The sequence below is a fragment of the Drosophila busckii genome, chromosome 2R (assembly GCF_011750605.1).
Source record: "Drosophila busckii strain San Diego stock center, stock number 13000-0081.31 chromosome 2R, ASM1175060v1, whole genome shotgun sequence".
Lineage (NCBI taxonomy): Eukaryota > Metazoa > Arthropoda > Insecta > Diptera > Drosophilidae > Drosophila > Drosophila busckii.
In genome coordinates, this window is record NC_046605.1 from 1,895,187 (window position 1) to 1,912,717 (window position 17,531).

The following is a 17,531-nucleotide window of genomic DNA, read 5'->3' on the forward strand; positions in this document are numbered from 1 at the left end:
GCAAGTTAATAAGCATTGATTTATATGATGCGACTTGAGATGAACTAGCAGTAATTATTGTTGTTACCAGGGCAACCATAAAACAACAAAAAATCACTAGGCACGCCCACTTTTCACGCACGCCAAGCAAAATACAACAGCAGCCACACATAATCCACTTTTTTTTTGCTTTTTGCGTTGCCAACAACCCACTTGCTGCTGCTGCTGCTGCTGCTGTTGGCTTTTGTTGCTGCAAAAATATAAAAAATAATTGGAAGTCGCTTGCAACGATGTTGTCGACGTCGTCGTCAGCGTTGACGTTTTGCCTTGTTAGCTTGCTGCACTGCGCAGCGTCTTTTGCACCACTGTGCTTGCTTGCCTGGCTTCTCTTTTGATTTGACTTTTGTTTGCTAGTGATTAGGGCCAGCTAGCTGACTGTGATGAAGCAGCAGCAGCAGCAGAACCACAGCGTGTGTTCCCCATTTGTTGTTAACAAATTTGGAGCACTTGTGTTTTTTAGTTGCAGCGTTTTAATTGATTTTTAGCTGCATGCAAGCGTAGCCTTTAAATTAATTTAAAGCTGCTATGTATTGCCTTTAGGTTTTAGCATAAATTAAGTCAAACTGTTGTCAGCAGCTTGTTACGTCTTTCGACTTGTTGTCAGCACATTTCTTAGCTTAGGCTCTTGTTAGCTTGTTATACCAACGCTTGTGCTTATCAACTTGCTTCATCGACACTCATCAGCATTCAACATAAACATAATCATAACTATTATTATTAACGACCAGGCCTACGCCAAAGCCCGCACCCTGCTCAACATGCCGCAATTTCTTACCAAACTTTAGCAAGCGATAAAAATTTGTCTACATTACCCAAGCTCAAGTCGGCAGCTAGGGCATATGCCATATATAGCTTTTGAGCACCTTTTGGGGTAACGCAGCAGCCACCCCTAACTACATTTCGCCTACTGATATGCGCACTATCTGTGTGAGTTTTTAGGGGCAGCGCGCTTAACTCTGTTTACTATTCAACTCAACTCTTTTTGGATTCTCGTGTGTGTGTGTGTCTCTGTGTGTGTTTGCAATTTGTGGCCTAGCTTAAAGTCCTGTAAAGTGCGCATGTCCTGCCATAAATGTAGCTGCTTCAATGCCCAATTCCCCGCTGTGTTCTGCTCTGTTCTTTGGCCTCTTTAGCAAATGCTTAAAGTTTTCTTCTTGCTTAATTGCCTGCCCGCCGCTTGGATTGTTTATCGAATTAACTGAATTTGTGACATATAAGCAAATTAAATTGCGCACACCAAATAAATAAACAAATGGAGTTAAATTTAATTTCATTAAACGGCTGCCTGCCTGACGATGACAGCGCCGACGACAACAACAACAACATCTAATTGAATATTGTCAATGTTGTCGATGCGTCGCTGCTGTTGCCGCGTCATCATCGCCATCGTCGCTGTCGTCATCATCGGTGTCTATATAATTCACTTGACAACAGGCAGCCAAGACAATTGCAATGCGCTATAGTAAAAAAAAGAGCAAATGCGAAAAAAGAAAATACCTACAATAATAAAAAATATTGCAGCAGAAAATATTTAGCAAGCAGGCAATATGTACTGTAGGTCCAGTTAAAAATATAAAGCTAAGCCTTATATATCTTTAGGAGTTTTTTCTATTAATTTACCTATATATTATTATATGCAGCCTTAGCCCAGTTAAAATATTTAAAGCTTGAATACAATAAAAATTCCAAGACAGCTTAAGCTTAATTAAAATTTAGCAAATGCGTTATTTACAATATTGGGATTTGTATTAGCAAACTTAAAAACAGCTTAAAAATAATTTAAATTTTCCATATACGATATTTACGATACTCTAAGGCAGCTGAAATTTAATTTAAATATATCAAATGGGATATTTACGATATTGTTAGCTGTATTACAATCAAACTTGAAGACAGCTAAGATTTAAATATTTCAAATACGATATTGTTATATGTATTACGATCAAACTGTAAGACAGCTTAAGCTTAATTTAAATTTATCAAATACAATATTTACGATATTGTTATCTGTATTATCAAACTCGAAAACAGCTTAAATTTTATTGAAAATTTTTAAATATATTTACGATATTGGGATCTATATTACACTCAAACTCTAAGACAGCTTAAGTTGAATTTAAATTTTTCAAATACGATATTATTATTTGTATTACAATCAAATACGTAGACAGCTTAAATTAAAATTTTTCAAATACGATATTTACGATATTGCGCTTTACTTAGATGCCTGCACATTAAAGTATTATCTGCTCTACAGCTACAAGCAATTACAGGTCATAATCATTGCTCAGTCTTTTATTTTTTTAATTTTTTTCTTGCGCATTTATGTGTTTTTCTTGTCTCTCATTCCACACTTTTGTCTTTTGCTTTAAAGCCGCTTCAGCTCAGCGCCTGGCAGGCATTGCATCAAAACAAAATTCAATTAAGTTGATTGCAAATCGTGTCGCCAATACTTATAAGAAAGGCAAAAAATTTAAATAAGTGCACTGTAGAGGTGTAGAGGTGTAGGCGTGGCAGGCAGGGCGGGCGCCTTAAAAGTGCAAAAGGTACACGTGTCGTATGCGTAATATGCTGAATTATTTATTTCGCGCTGACCCAAGTTTATTGTTCATATTGTTATGCGCGCGATAAATTCTTTTCAAACTTTTTCGCGCCTTTGTTTGCAATTGTGCTTTATTTAAATGCATATGCACATATTTTTATACGTATCACGCATACGCAGCGTGTGCCACGCGAATAACTAAATGCGTGTGTGTATATAAATATATATAATTATGGCTATAATGCAATTGTCGTTTCACACTTTTTTTTTTAATGCCGCCCTAAAGCGTTTAGCTGTTGCTGCTGTTGTTGTTGTTGCTTTTTATTGTCATCTATTTGGCCGACTCTTGTTGTCAGGCTAATTGAATTTGTCATCACGTCGCTGTTGACTATCACTTGCATTTTTTTGTTTATATTTTTGTGGGTTAAACGCGCATTGTTTGAATAGCATATTATACTTTTAAAAATTACTTTAAAACTTAAACAAAATGATGGCAGCAAAGCTGTGATAAATTCCAATGAATTTATTTACATTTATGCGCATATTTTTTAAACAATTTTCAACTGTTTTTCTCGCTGCTGCTGCTATTGCTGTCAATGATTTATTTTATTTTATATTAATTAATTTAAAAAGCAGATGCAACTTTTGCCACGTTTGACAACTGCTGCGGCTACTAACAAGCAAACTTGTAAAAAATTACCATTTTTTTTAACTGCCACACACTGCGTATGCGCAATTTGACTACCCATAAAAAAAACTTGCGTACTCTTTGTATACACTGATGGATTCTTAGTTATAGCACAAAATGCAAATTTGTGTGCTTAATTAAATTATTAACTGCTTAATTGCTGTTAATGTTAAGTAACAGCGTCGCTGTTAAACTTTTAGATTGGCGCTGCTTTTTGTCAATTGCTTTTGTGTCGTATCTATAGCATGCTATCTCGCTCACACACTATGCTATGCTATCTTTTTAGCTCTCAGCGTACATTTTAATGGCAAATCTGCTGCCATTTGCGGCACATTTCGCGTACAATTTTCATTTTTGTTATGCCCACATATATTTATTTTCATGGGCTTGCTTCGGGCCCCAGGGTCTGCTATTTTTTTTTTCGCTGTTGTTGTTGTGGGTGCTGTGAATGGTGGGGGGGAGATGGGGGCACAGCAGAAAACATTTGTTTTGTTTATTTTAGCGTGCGCGTTGTTGCTCAGAGCGCAAGAGAGAGCGAGAGTGTGGGGAGCGCGAGAGTGAGAGAGACTGTCTGCCTGGCTGCTTTGCTTTGCTTTGCTTGCTGCTGGCGGCGTGAGTGTAAAACTGAGTCCAAGAGCGAGCGACTGACTGAGTGTGAGTTGCTCTACGTATGTGTGTGTTTGTGTTCCGTTATCAGCGGCAGACTTGCTGCGCCAACTAACGTCAAAACAGTGACGTCGACAGCGTCGCCAACGTCATCTTGCTGTTGCTACTGCTGCTAGCGACGCTTCAGCTAATTTTGGATATTCTAAGCGCGCGGCAGCAGCAGCCGCCGCAGAGCAGCAATATTTTTAGCTTCAATTTGTTTTGGCGTCGCCCAGTCAGGCAGCGCCACATGCAGATTTTTTTTTGCAGCAGCTTGCCTTATTTGTGCGCTGACGTCGCCGTCGACGTCAACGTCTTTTGTTGCTTTGTCATTGTTTTTGCTTACATTGGATATTTATATTTGTATTTGTTATTGTATATTTAGCAAGTTAATTTATCATGCGACTGCATTTTGCGTTAATCAGTGCTGCGCGCTCGCTCTCTCTCTCTCTCTCTCTCTCTCTCTCTCTCTCTTTCTTGCAGGTAAGTTACTTTGTTACTGCTTTAATATTGCAGCTGATAAGCAGCGGCATACACTGAAAAAAATGGCAGCTAATATAAAATTAATGTTTGAATTTTTAATGTCAACTTGCAGCAAAAACAAATCAAATCATAAGCATTTAATCAAATTGTAAACCACAAACCTGTGCAAACAAAAGTTCACACACACACATGCACACCTATGTGCGTGTAGTTGTGGGAGAGCGAGCGAGAGTTTTAGAATTGTGTCATCGCGTAAACAAACAAAGTCCGTTTACACTTGTGTACGTCTCCAAAGCCGAGACGCGAGTTCAACACGAACACAGCGCAGTCAAAGTCGTAGTCAGCTTCGGCACACACACACACACATGCACGCACACAACAGTTGCACAGCTGCTTGCAGTGACTGCGCTTTAGTTTTCTTCTTTGCATTTTAATTTCTCGAGACTGTTTACATTTTGTATTTGAATTATCGCTGCTGTTGTTGCTTTTGTTGCTCTTGCTGTTATTTGGAAATTTTTCTTTGTAGCACTTGAAGCTAATTTTAGTTGTTTTTAGCATGTCAATTAGAAATTTGTGCTAGATATCTATGGCGCCAGCCTAGCAAAGCAAGCAATTCACATTTATATTATGCTGTATTTATGTTAATAACAGCTGCAGCTGTTGATCAAAGCTTAGCTCTCGCTCTCGCTCTCTCTGCTATGCTCTTTTGTGCTGACCTCGACTGCGCTGCTGGCTTTGCGTTTGGCTCAAGTCAAGTTTTCTGCGTCGCAATTGAAGCGCAGCAGCAGCAACAGCAAAAAATCCCTTGAAGCGTTGAGTTTTTGCAGCTTTTAGTGTTTTTCATTTACTTTTTTTTCCATTTTATTTTGCGCGCTTCGGTTTGTTTGAATTGCTGGCTAGCTGGCTCACCTTCGGATCAAAAGCAAACGGCAGCGGCAGCAGCAGCAGCGGCGACTCGTGCTGTTACATTTGAATGAGCACGTCGACTGTTGTTGTTGCTGTTGCTGCTGCTGCTGTTACTGTAGTTGGTGTTGGTGGTGCTGGTGGGCAACAGCATTGCTGTCGCTTTAGTCATTTATCACCGGCCTTTTTGTTGTGCCCAGTCTTTGGTCGCTGCTATTCCTGTTGCCTTTTCTATATGCTCACCCCTCATCTCTCTCCTCTCCCCTCCTCTGCAGCTCTTTGGCATTCTCGCCATAAATACTCGCAACATATTAAATATTTGCCATAGATTCGTCGTCCAGGCAGCAGCAGCAACGTTTGCATTAGCCGCCAAATGTAGTCTGTTTATCTCGCTAGTTATTGTTTTGCAGGTTAAACAGTGCGCGCCCAGTGAGGGAGTGCGGGGGTGGGTTGGGGTGTTATTCTACCATTTGCCAGGGTGTTCTACTGTCATTTGGCAAAAGACGGTGGTTGCAAACTTTTGTGGCATTGTCAGTTGATTGGATTGCCATGAGATGAACTTACACACACACACATGTGTGTGACTCTGTTGTGTGTGTGTGTGTGTGATTTATGTGTCCCCAGTGCTGATATGGGATATTATGTATAGATATATAAAAGTGATACTCTGTGATTAGCTGCGAGGGTGTCATGCTATAGTAACCAAAATTTCCCAAATTCACTTTGTACTACATTCCATATGTTCATTTGGTAATTGTAATGCCATCTTAAGTTGAGGCACATTTCAAAGTATTGATTTTTCATTGCTATACTTGGAAAATGTTATATACCGTTAGCAAAATCCCATTTTACGCAAGGGTATTCAAGTTTCATCTAAATGTAGCTGTTTTTGACTAAATTGGGCAGTTGTGGTTACAAAATTAAGCTAAATGTAACTGTTTTGTAGCTACTTTTGGCTACGTTTTAAAATTTAGCTACTTCCAGCAAAGTTTTACTTATTGAAAAGTAGTGTAAATTCTTTAAATGTTAGAAAAATGTTAAATAAAACTAACATTAGCTCATTTTACGCATTCTAGCTAGATTTAGCTGTTTTTTGGCTAAATTTTCCATATTAAAAAGTTGTGAAAAATAGTTAGAAAATGTTCGACATTATAATTCAAGCTATGTAACTATTTTTAGCTGCTTTTGGCTAAGTTTTCAAGCTCTAGCTAAATTTAGCTACTTCTGGTAAAGTTTTGTCTATTGAAAAGTAGTGGCAACTCTTTAGAAAATGTTAGTTTTGCGCTATTTTACAAAAAACTATAAAATATTTAAGGTAATGTTGTGTAATTTTTGTTACTTTTGGTAAAAGTTGAAATTTTGAAAAAGTTATTTCAGCTATAGCTAAATAGTTAAAGCGCCTTAGAGTTTAACTAAGCAGTAAGCACTTTAATAAGCGTCACTCTACACCCTACAAAACTTTTAACTGAACTAAGGCATTCGCTTTGAATTTGATTTTATATATAAGTAAATTATGATGCTAAATCCTGCTGATCAGTTGTTCAGCTGTGGCTTTGAGGTCTTTGGCGAAGTGCAGGGCGTGAAGCTGCGCAAGGCGACGCGTGCTCTGGCCACATCGAATGGCGTGCGCGGCTGGGTGATGAACACGGATCGTGGCACGGTGACGGGAGAGCTGGAGGGCACGCTGCCAAAGGTGAATGAGCTCAAGTTCTGGCTACTGTGCTTTGGCAGTGAGAACGCGGTCATTGAGCGGGCCGACTTCACGCCCACCAAAGAAATAGCTGCGCACAATTTCGAAAGCTTCACCATACGCTATCACCCCGATCGCATACATAAAGTCTGAGGTTCGTTTGGAGTTTGTTGTGCTGCTTGCCGCTTGTTCAAATTAAATTCAATATTTCGATCTTAAGCCTACCAAACTGTAGTTTGCTGTGCTGCGAAAAGTTCTCAGAGCTTTAACACAATCATTTATAAAACTCAAACCCGATGCCAGCTACTAATTAAGCAAGCCACGCACACACACACAGACAAAGAGACAGAGACAGAGACTCACTCGCATTTCTAGCTGCTGCACATGTGTGTAAATATAACTATAGACAGACTGAGAGACAGACAGACAGACAGACAGACACCTGCAGCCTCTGGCTCGAGTCCGCATTTCCAGTTGAGCGCTGCCGCCGCCCCAAACTGGCAATGAGTTTTTACGAGCCAACATCGGAGCGAGCGTGTGGAGCTGGAGCCGGAGCAACAGCCAGAGCCAGAGCCAGAGCCACAGAAATGGCTGCCATTGTCGTTAGCCTCTGTGTGTTTTTTTCTTTCTACAACAAATCGTTGGGTATTCGTGATTAACGCTGAGGAATGAGCAATCTTTTTAAATAGTTTAGCCCAGGCATAAACTTAAACTAAAGCCAATAGTTATTATTGTCAAGCTTAACTATATGCCTAACTACGCTGCTGTCATTTAAAGCGTTTAAAGCTAAAGATTTTTATTTTGTAGCAATGCAAAATATTTTCTCAAGTATTTTATATACCCAACAATTGTTTGTTATAGATAAGCCAAACTATTTATAGTAAACAATATTCAATATTTTGCTGTAATGCAAACAAATTCGAATTACAAAATATTTTGCTTTATTTTGATTATGAAATTTTAACAATTTTAAACTAGAAGCAACTTTTATGGCAATGCAAAATATTTTTATATTTATTTTAAATACTATTGAAGCTACAATTGTTTGTTTTTATTTGAATATAGATAAGCTTAGCTATTTATAGTAAACAATATTCAATACTTTGCTTGAATGCAAACAAATTCGTATTACAAAATATTTTGCTTTATTTTGAAATTGATTAAGAATTTTTTAAAATTTCTTTCAACAATTTTATGGCAATTCAAAATATTTTTATAATTATTTTAAATACTAATCAAGCTACAATTGCCTGTTTTTATTAGTATATAGATTAGCTAAGCTATTTCTATTAAACAAACTTCAATACTTTGCTGTAATGCAAACAAATTCGAATTGCAAAATATTTTGAAAATTTGTTTTATTATTCTAATGCTTTACAAAAATTTTTGCATTATTTATAATTGCTTTAGCTTATTGATTCTACTTCGACTTAGCTACAAACTTTAGCTAGAGTATCTTTTAGCTGTGCTTAAGCTTCTCGTAATTTTCTGCATATTTTATATGTTACTCATGTTGTTGTTGTTATTGTTATGGAGTACCCAATGCCCTCCATGGGTCGCTGACTACAATGCGACGCCAACGTTGGCGTCGCAGTCGCTGCGCGAGCAGTGCGCATAATCACAACAAAATCAAACAAATGAACGGCACTGACAAAATAGCAACAGCGCCTCGTGTGTGTCGCTCTCTATGCATGTGCGTGTGTGTGTGTGTGTGTGTGTGTGTGTGTGTGGCATATGTGTGGGGCTGCGTGTTTGTGTGTTGGCAACATCGTTGCGTGCGTAACAGGCGCACAGAGTTGAAAGAGCAGCAGCTCAAACATATAATATGTAGCTCCATGTAAACGAGAGAAGTGTCTGCAGTTCGAAACCTGCTGCTGTTGTTGTTGTTGCTGTTGCTGCTGCTATGTTGCTGCGGTATTTTTATAGGTTAAACTGCAAAGTGCGTGGCTCAAAGTGGAAAGAGAGAGAGCGACAGCAAGAGAAAGAGAGAGAGAGAGCATGATGTGACGGCTTGTGACTGTGGCTTTTACTAGTTTCAGCCGGCCGGTGTCGTTGGCATTTGCCTAGAGTGAGAGCTGCAAAAGAGAAAGAGCGCGACAGAGAGAGAGAGAGCGAGCGAGCGAGCGCAGTTTGCACTCAATAGAAGGTTCGGGCGCTCTCTCTCGCTACTTTGACAGGCTTTGAGTGATATTTGCCTTGGGCTGCCTCGCTCGTTGTTCTTGTTGCTGTTAAAAGGAGCCCGCAGCGTCAGTTGGCACTCAATGCGGGCAGCGTTTGTCAAAGGGGGGGTTTGGGGTGTGCAAAGGAGTCGGCAGCTTTTTGACATTCCTTTGCGCATACCGCCACGCGTCGCTGCCAGCGTCGCTGCCTTGGCTCTTCCGGTGTCACTTCCTTATTTAGTTGTTTACATTGTTGTTGCTCTTGTTCTTGTTGTTGCTGTTGTTGTGAGGGTTGTTGTCGCTCGAGTGTGTCCTTGTTATAGTTACAGAGCAACAACAACAACAGCGTAAGATAAAAAGCTGTGAGGGGGCCAGCACCATTTCAACTTAATTTAACAGTCATCAAACTGGAATTCAATTTGGCTGAAAGGCGTGCAACAAAATTATGCTCATAAAATAAAAATAATAATAATAAGCACAGCCCGCACTGCCCCTCCCTCCCCCTCCCTTGTATTATTATTATTAGCCGCATTACTATTAAGACTATTATGCTGTAATCAAATTTATAGCACGAAAATTTACATGCCATGGCGCTCTGTGGCCTGGCAACGAAGCAAAACAAAACTTTTACAACAAATGAAAATTGAAAATGGTTTGAGCTGCGCCGCTGCCGCTTGTATATATATATATATATTTTTTTATTTTTGCTACATACATAAATGCAAACACTTTGCACAAATATTTGTGTCATTAAACAAATGACAAACGAATTGGTTTGAACATGAAAGCAAACTGACGCTGACAGCGACGCCGCCGTCGACAGCGACGCCTGGCATGCAACAATGCCGAGAGATATTGGCAAACAACGTTAACAGACAGACAGCGACGCCGCGACCGCTGCCAAAAGCTGATAACGCGGCGAACTAACAGTGCACAGCGCTGTTAACTTAACAGCCCAGACAGTCTGTTTACAGTCTCGCACACTCACCACCCCCAACAGTCGAGACATGCTCACACACACACGCACACGAGCACACACACTCACTTTAGATTGCTGAAAAATTCGCTTGGCTGCTCTGCTCTGCTGCTGCTGCTGCTGCCGTCGCTGCAACAATGCAAAACGCAAACTTTCTCGCTGCTTGCGTCGCCGTCGACGTTCGAACTGACTTGACTGACTGAAAACTGAAATGTTCGCCATTCGGTTCGTGTTGCTTCGCTGGCAGCGGCTCGTGCCAGTTATAAACCGACTGCCAAGCGATAAACGACATCAGCAGCAGCAGCAGCAGCAAGAGCAGCAGCAGCAGCAGCAACATCAGCAGCAGCAACAACAACAGCAGCAGCAGCAATTGACAGCATAAAAGCAAAAGAAAAGCAACGTTAGCTGTGCGTAATTTTTTGTTTTCGTTAGCACAAGCGATAAAAACAAAATTTAAAAAAAATAATTCGAATACAAAAAAACAATAACAAAAGTGCGGCATACAGTGTAATCAACAAAAATAGCAACAATAAAGTTTTAAAATATAAATTTGAATTTGAAATATTTCAAAAGTGTAAATAATGTTTTTTAAACACAAAAAATTAAATTGTTTCAATGACATTATAACGATAACGATCTTGCAATTAAAAATTTATAATTATGTGTAAAAGTAATTAAAAACTTGTTAAAAAATACATAAATCAAACAAAATAAACAAACAAATAAACGTAATGCGCATAAGCAAAAAAATTAAAAATTATGCATTGAAACAATTTTAAAGTTTGTTGTTTTCGGAAACGCGACGACAGTCAAAAAAAAATTTAATGCAGCTGCTGTGTCTTTTACTTTTTGTTTACAGTTTTCGTTATTTCGAGTGTGTGTGTGTGACATTTATGCGTATGAGAGAGTGTGGAAATTAAAATTTATTAGCTGCAGACTTGTTAAAAAAAATGGCAACATAAATTGGAATATGCTGAATAAATTAGACACTGTAGAAAATTTGTTACAAATTTATAAAAAAAAATTGTTAGTCTTTGAACTTGAAAGCGCTTGGAATTCAAAATTGTTGTTATGACAACAAGCAGTGCACAATTTGTTTATGTGGTAACTACCTCAACATAAAAATTGTTTCAGGCTAAGCTGTTTGCCAAGATAAGCAGCGCTGAGATCAGTTGATTAAATATTCAGCAAGCAAACAAAGGTAGACTCAGCTCTTTAAATGAGATTAGTTGAGGCAGCTGCTGCACTTGTTGAGATTTTAGCGCTGCAATTCAATTAATTGTTTAGCCAAATGAGTTGGAAATATGATTTATAATTTAGCGAGCGCTTGTATATAGTTAATTGCATGAAAAATGTAATATGAGCGAGGCGTGGCCCATAGTGAAGGCTAAAAAATTACGCATACGCCAGCGAGCGAGCGACTGAGCGTTGAAAAATGGCCTAGAATTAATTGAAGAGTGAACTAAGACCAAATTAAAAACACAGTACATTACAAATAAGCGCACATATTAATTTTAATGCATTTTTTTTTTAATTAATTGCTGTGCAGCGCCAAAGCGAGAGCGAGCGCGAGCGCCAGATAGACGACGCAGACTGATTAATGAAATATGCAGACATTAATATAAACCTACACTTTAGTTAATACTTGCTGATATATAGCCGCTCGCCTTATATATACGCACTTATTTATATGCACACTTTGTCGACCTCTTGCTTGTAAAAAAAAAAAAATAAGCTGAACGCCGTCTCAACACCTTCGCAACAGTCGCCAGCGCACACAACTGAAACTTACAACTCAACTCGAGTCAATTCAATACACGCACTTGAATTAAAGGGGCGCAAGGGGGGAGTGGCAGGTTTTCCACGTTTCCGTTGGACAGCAGACTGGGTGGCCAGTTGCTTGGCTTCCATTGTTTACTGCTCGCGCTCGCTTATTGCTAATACAAATTAATCATACGCCGCGTAGCGCATTTATTTGTTTTATTTGCAACATGAAAATGAAAACAGCAGCGCAGCTTTTCACATTTTTATTTTGTACTAAGCAGCAGCGACAACAAGCAAAGCAACAACAACAACAACAACAACAGCAACAACAACAACAACGTCTTACTCACACGCTAGTCGACGTTGGCGTCGCTGTTTTGCTGTTGCTTTATTTTAATGTGTCAAGGTTCGTGGCATCATATTTTGCGCTTTATTTCAACGCGCTCAACAGCGTACGAAATTTTTTATATGTAGCCGTCTGATAGCAAATAAAAGAGACAGAGCGAGAGCGAGAGAGCATTAAAACCGTAGCTCAGCTGCAATTGTGACTTTCTTTTTGGCAAAGCAATTAAAGTAACGCACAATGCAAGACAAATGTAACTGCTGACCAACTGCTCATGTCAATAGAACAGAACTGTAGTTACTGCATTTATACAAATTAATATAAAGCTTAGTTCTTTAGTTATTAACATAAATTCCAGCATACTTTTTAAAACTCGCTGCGGCTTGAGGCGCAAGAGAATCGAGACAACAACGCAGACGCATCGATAAATGTAAATGCAGCTAAAGCTTGAAGCGCGAGTTTGGGAGGGAGGGATGTGGTGGGGGGCGGGTTAAACACTTGTAGGCGAGTTGCAAAAGAAAGCAGCGGCGTATGTGCAAGCGAGACAGCGCTAGGCTAAGTGAGCGAATAGGCAAAACATTTTTACTACCGCAACGCAGTCGTAAAAACTAAATTACTTTTAAGTTTTGTGAATTGTGCGAGTTGTGGCTTTAACGCGCTAAACGAGCCTCTCAATACACACACACACACACACGCACCTCTCTATGTATGTGTGTGTGTGTGTGTTGGTAACTTAAACACTAAACCCTAGCCGCCCACCTACTAGGCAAGTTTTGCATTCTTTGTGTCACGTTTTCAGCTACAGCTAGCAAAAGAGTGGGACAGCAAGCGCTGTAGAGAGAGATAGCGAGCTGCATAGCTCATCATCAATTGTCTGATGAGAAAAGCTCAGCCAAAAAGCAAAAAGAGAAATACGCAAAATACAAAAAAAGAAAACCATAAGCAAGAAAAATAAGCAAAGATACTTACTGTGCATCATGTAGGGGGGGGGAGCGGGTTGTGTGCGGGGGGGCAACAAATTTATGAAACGGCATTTATTCATAATGAGCCAAGCGAATGGGGAAAAGTGTTTGGCGCGTGTATTGGTTCGTTCCGTTTTTATGACCACAGGCCAAGCAGCGCCGCAGCCGAAGAAGAAGCAGCAGAAGAAGCTGCTGCCAACCCCCACCACCCCCTTAAGGCAATTGCTTATATTGCATTGCGCGTGTGTGTTTGTGTGTGTTAGTGTCATAAAGTTATTAACTAGTGTTGCGACTTGTTGGATTAGGGAAAGTGCTTGTGAGTGAGACATAAAGTTTATGAATACTTCTGCTTAATACGGCTAAAGGTTCCAAATGTCTATTTATTCGATTGTGTATTGATTAAATGATAACTGTAGAGAAACTTGCGCAAAGATTGAATACACTGCAAAACGCTATGAGCATGAATAATAATAATTTGCGGCTTTTAATATTAAGTTGAACATTTTTATATCAACTCACGTATATAACTCATATTTTGATTAAGAAACAGTTACAAGGGAGTGCTTAATTAAAAGAGTTTATCATGAAGTCACACTTACAGTGATGCATAAATACACTGAAAAAAAAATTATAAAATTGTTGAGGCTTGAGAAAAATTTGTGAAAATGAGAAATACTAATAATTGAGAAAACAAAGTAATTAGTAAAGAATTTAGTTATGAGAAAAATGTTTTAATATTCAGAAATAATAATAATACATACAAAAAAAATTTAGCAAAGCCAAATTAGATATGAGAAAAATATTTTAATAATGCAAAAAAATACAAAAAAGCGAGTAAAAGTTGAGAAAAACGTTTTTAAATTGAGAAATAATTTTAATAAATGCAAGAAATTAGCAAAGAAAAAATTAGAATGAATGAAAAAAATATTTTAATAATGCAAAAAATACACAAATGCGAGTAAAAGTTTAGTTATGTTAAAAATGTTTTAAAGTTGGGAAATAATACTAATAAATGCAGAAAAATTAAGATATGAGAATATATTTGAAAATATTTGAAAAATGTGAAAAAATTAGAAAAAAATCGAATAAAATTTTTAGGTATGCGAAAAATGTTTTAAAATTGAGAAGTATTGTAATACTACAAACAATTTTAGATAAGAGAAAAATATTAAAATTGAGAAATAATAAGAAAAAAAACAAAAAAAAATGTAGCAAAGTGTAATTAGATATAAAAATGATGAAAAAGCGAGCAAAAGTTTGATTTGTGAAAAAAGTGTAAATTTGTTTATTTCATTATGCAGTTTATTTATTTTCGCTAAGTGTACACTCAATTATTGCAGAGTGAATTGTATTATTCACTTTTTTTTATTTTTGACAGAATCGTTTCGCTAAGTGTACACTCAATTATTGCAGTCGAGTGAATCAGAAGTTACTCACACACACTCTCAGAAATATTGTGAAACAATGTAAAGCTTTTTTTTTTTTTCGTCAGCAAATGGAACACCTACTTAACTGTACCCACATGAGCCATCATGCTCTCAATAGCTTGAGCACCTTAAACAAATTGCTGCTGCCACCCCCTACCCCCTGCTCCAGTGCTCGCTCCCTCGCTTTTGGCGACGTAATCCCGTGTCAGTTTACCATTCAATTCATTTCGCAACTTTGCTGCATAATATACTTACGTATATATGCTTATGTATGCATGCGCTGCTTCTTCTTCTATACATATATATATATAATATATATATAGAGGCATTGTCCAAGCTTACGACCTGCTGAGGTCCGTTTTGTGCGCTGGGCCTGGCGTTTGCTATTTTGTATACATTTTGCATTAATTAAAAAACACAAAAAATAAATAGCAAAAGTTGCGCGCGCGTTCTGTTCGCCGATCTGAGCCGAACGCCCAGCCGAACGAACGCCAAGCCGAAGTTGAAAATAAAGAAACTGAAAAGCAAACACATTCTGATTTAAATGAGTTTGTCTTTTGTTTTTGCGTCCCACTTGTGTCGCGCTCTTTCTTTTGCTGATTAGAATTGTCTTTGCGTCTTTTGCATTTGCCATTTACTTGTGTATTTTTATTCTTTACATTTTATTGTTATTTCGGGGTCTGTCTTTCAATAATTTCTTGCACGTCTTGCATTGAATTTCTTTTGATTATTCGTCAAGTCAGCGCATTTTGCTTTAGTCTGTCTCTGTTCGCCTTTTGTTGTTGAACTTTTTGTGTTAATCGAATTGTCGCCTTCACATTATGCAGCTGCCAAATCGAATTGCAAACAAAAGAACTGAAAGCAACAAAGCAAAAAAAAAACAATCAAAAGCCAAATGCGCAACAAACGCAACAAAATGCAAAACTGTCGACACTACGCAACACTGTCGACCCTTTACAACACTGCAACACGGCAACGCAACTACTTTCAAGTCTAAACTCAACTACTCGAAAGTGACAACAACAACAACAATTCTTCACTTAACTTAACTCAACTTAACAACAAAGAAAAGCAAAAAAACACTTAAAATAAATCTCAAGTACTTTTTGTATTGTAAATGCTAAAACTAACGGTTTAATACTTTGCCTAAACAACTATAAATTATATACAAAAAATATCATCTATGAATATTTGGGTAAGCAAAAGTAATTTGTGAGTTTACTATTATCGTAAAAAGATGCATATATATTATTATTTTAAATGTTGTATGCCTTTAAAATAATTTAAAAAAAAATACTATAAATAAATATAAATATAGTATATATTTTCTAGTATTTTTTATAGTTTAATCAAAAGCTATTATGAATAAATGAATTTTATAACTAGCTTGTTAAAAAAATAATTTTAAAAAAATACTAGAAAATAAATACTATAAATACTTAATAAGTAAGCCAAAGTTATTATGCATAAATGCATTTTATGACTTAAGCTTGTAAAAAAATTTAAAAAAGTACTAGAAAATAAATACTATAAATACTTAAGTAAGCAAAAGCTATAATGGAAAATTGAATTTTATGATATTAGCTTTTTAAAAAAATTTAAAAACCATACTAGAAAAAATACTATAAATACTTAAGTATACAATTTATTAATTGAATTTTATGACTTTAGCTTTTTAAAAAAATACTAGTAAATAAATACTATAAATACTTAAGTAAGCAAAAGCTATTGTGGATAATTGAATTTTATTTTTGTCTTTAATTTTGAATTTTATATTTATTTGCAATTTTTTTTATTTTTTCTTTGCAGCAACAAAAAATCCTAAAACGATCAGCGGAGGACGTTGACAATGGCCCCGATAATCTGGAACCGCCGCACAAGTTTCCCAATCTCAGTAACAATAATAATAACAACAACAACAATAACAATAGCTCAAGTGGCGTTGGCGGCGGCTCGGAGAATTTAACTAAATTCTCTGTCGAAATTGTGCAGCAACTGGAGTTCACCACATCGGCGGCCAATTCGCAGCCGCAGCAGATTAGCACGAATGTTACTGTAAAGGCGCTGACCAATACCTCAGTGAAGAGTGAACCAGGCACAGATCAGCAGCAGCAGCAGCAGCAACAGCAGCAACATCATCAACAGCAGCAGCAACACCAGCAACACCAACAGCACCAGCAGCAGCAGCAGCAGCAACAAGGCGGCGGACTGGGTGGCCTCGGCAATAATGGGCGTGGCGGCGGGGGTCCTGGTGTTGGCGGCGGCATGCCCACAGGACCCGGCGTCGGCATGCCAGGCAACATGATGTCCGCACAGCAAAAGTCGGCGCTTGGCAATTTGGCCAACTTGGTGGAGTGCAAACGCGAGCCGGATCATGATTTTCCCGATTTGGGTGCGCTGGACAAGGACGGGCCCAATGGACAGTTTCCGGGCTTTCCCGATTTGCTGGATGACGACAATTCCGAGAACAATGACACCTTCAAGGATCTCATCAACAATCTGCAGGACTTTAATCCCAGTTTTCTCGACGGCTTCGACGAGAAGCCGCTGATGGACATCAAGACCGAGGATGGCATCAAAGTGGAGCCGCCCAATGCGCAGGATCTGATCAATAGTTTGAACGTAAAGTCTGAGGGCGGCTTGGGTCATGGCTTTGCCGGCTTTGGTGTGGGCATGGGCCTGGATGCGCAAGCAATGAAAATGCGTCAAGGTGTGGGCTATCCCAATGGCCAGAATAATGTGGGCGCAACTGCTCCAGGCGGCGGCGGTGGCGGCGGCAACAATGGCGGACTTATGTCCGAGCATTCGCTGGCGGCGCAAACGCTAAAGCAAATGGCGGAGCAGCATCAGCATAAGAGCGCTATGGGCGGCATGGGTGGCTTTCCACGCCCACCGCATGGCATGCAGCAG

The 17,531-nt window shown here is 38.5% G+C and overlaps 2 protein-coding genes across 2 annotated transcripts in view; both read left to right on the forward strand.

Moving 5' to 3' along the window:
• The window catches only part of LOC108596500 (neurogenic protein mastermind), a gene marked incomplete at its 3' end in the record, with an annotated part of 29,508 nt that extends 11,977 nt beyond the window's left edge, over positions 1-17,531 (forward strand). Inside the window, exon 2 of the mRNA XM_033293232.1 lies at positions 16,431-17,531. Coding sequence (XP_033149123.1) covers positions 16,431-17,531 — 1,101 coding nt within the window. The remainder of the gene's footprint in view (positions 1-16,430) is intronic.
• LOC108596501 (acylphosphatase-2) lies at positions 6,761-7,221 on the forward strand. Its single transcript, XM_017982332.1, has one exon. It carries the CDS (start codon positions 6,814-6,816, stop codon positions 7,141-7,143), a length of 330 nt encoding a protein of 109 aa, XP_017837821.1. The 5' UTR covers positions 6,761-6,813; the 3' UTR covers positions 7,144-7,221.

Coding starts and splice junctions, on each gene's coding strand:
- LOC108596501 (XM_017982332.1), top strand. CDS start 6,814: ATGATGCTAAATCCTGCTGATCAGTTGTTCAGCTGTGGCTTTGAGGTC.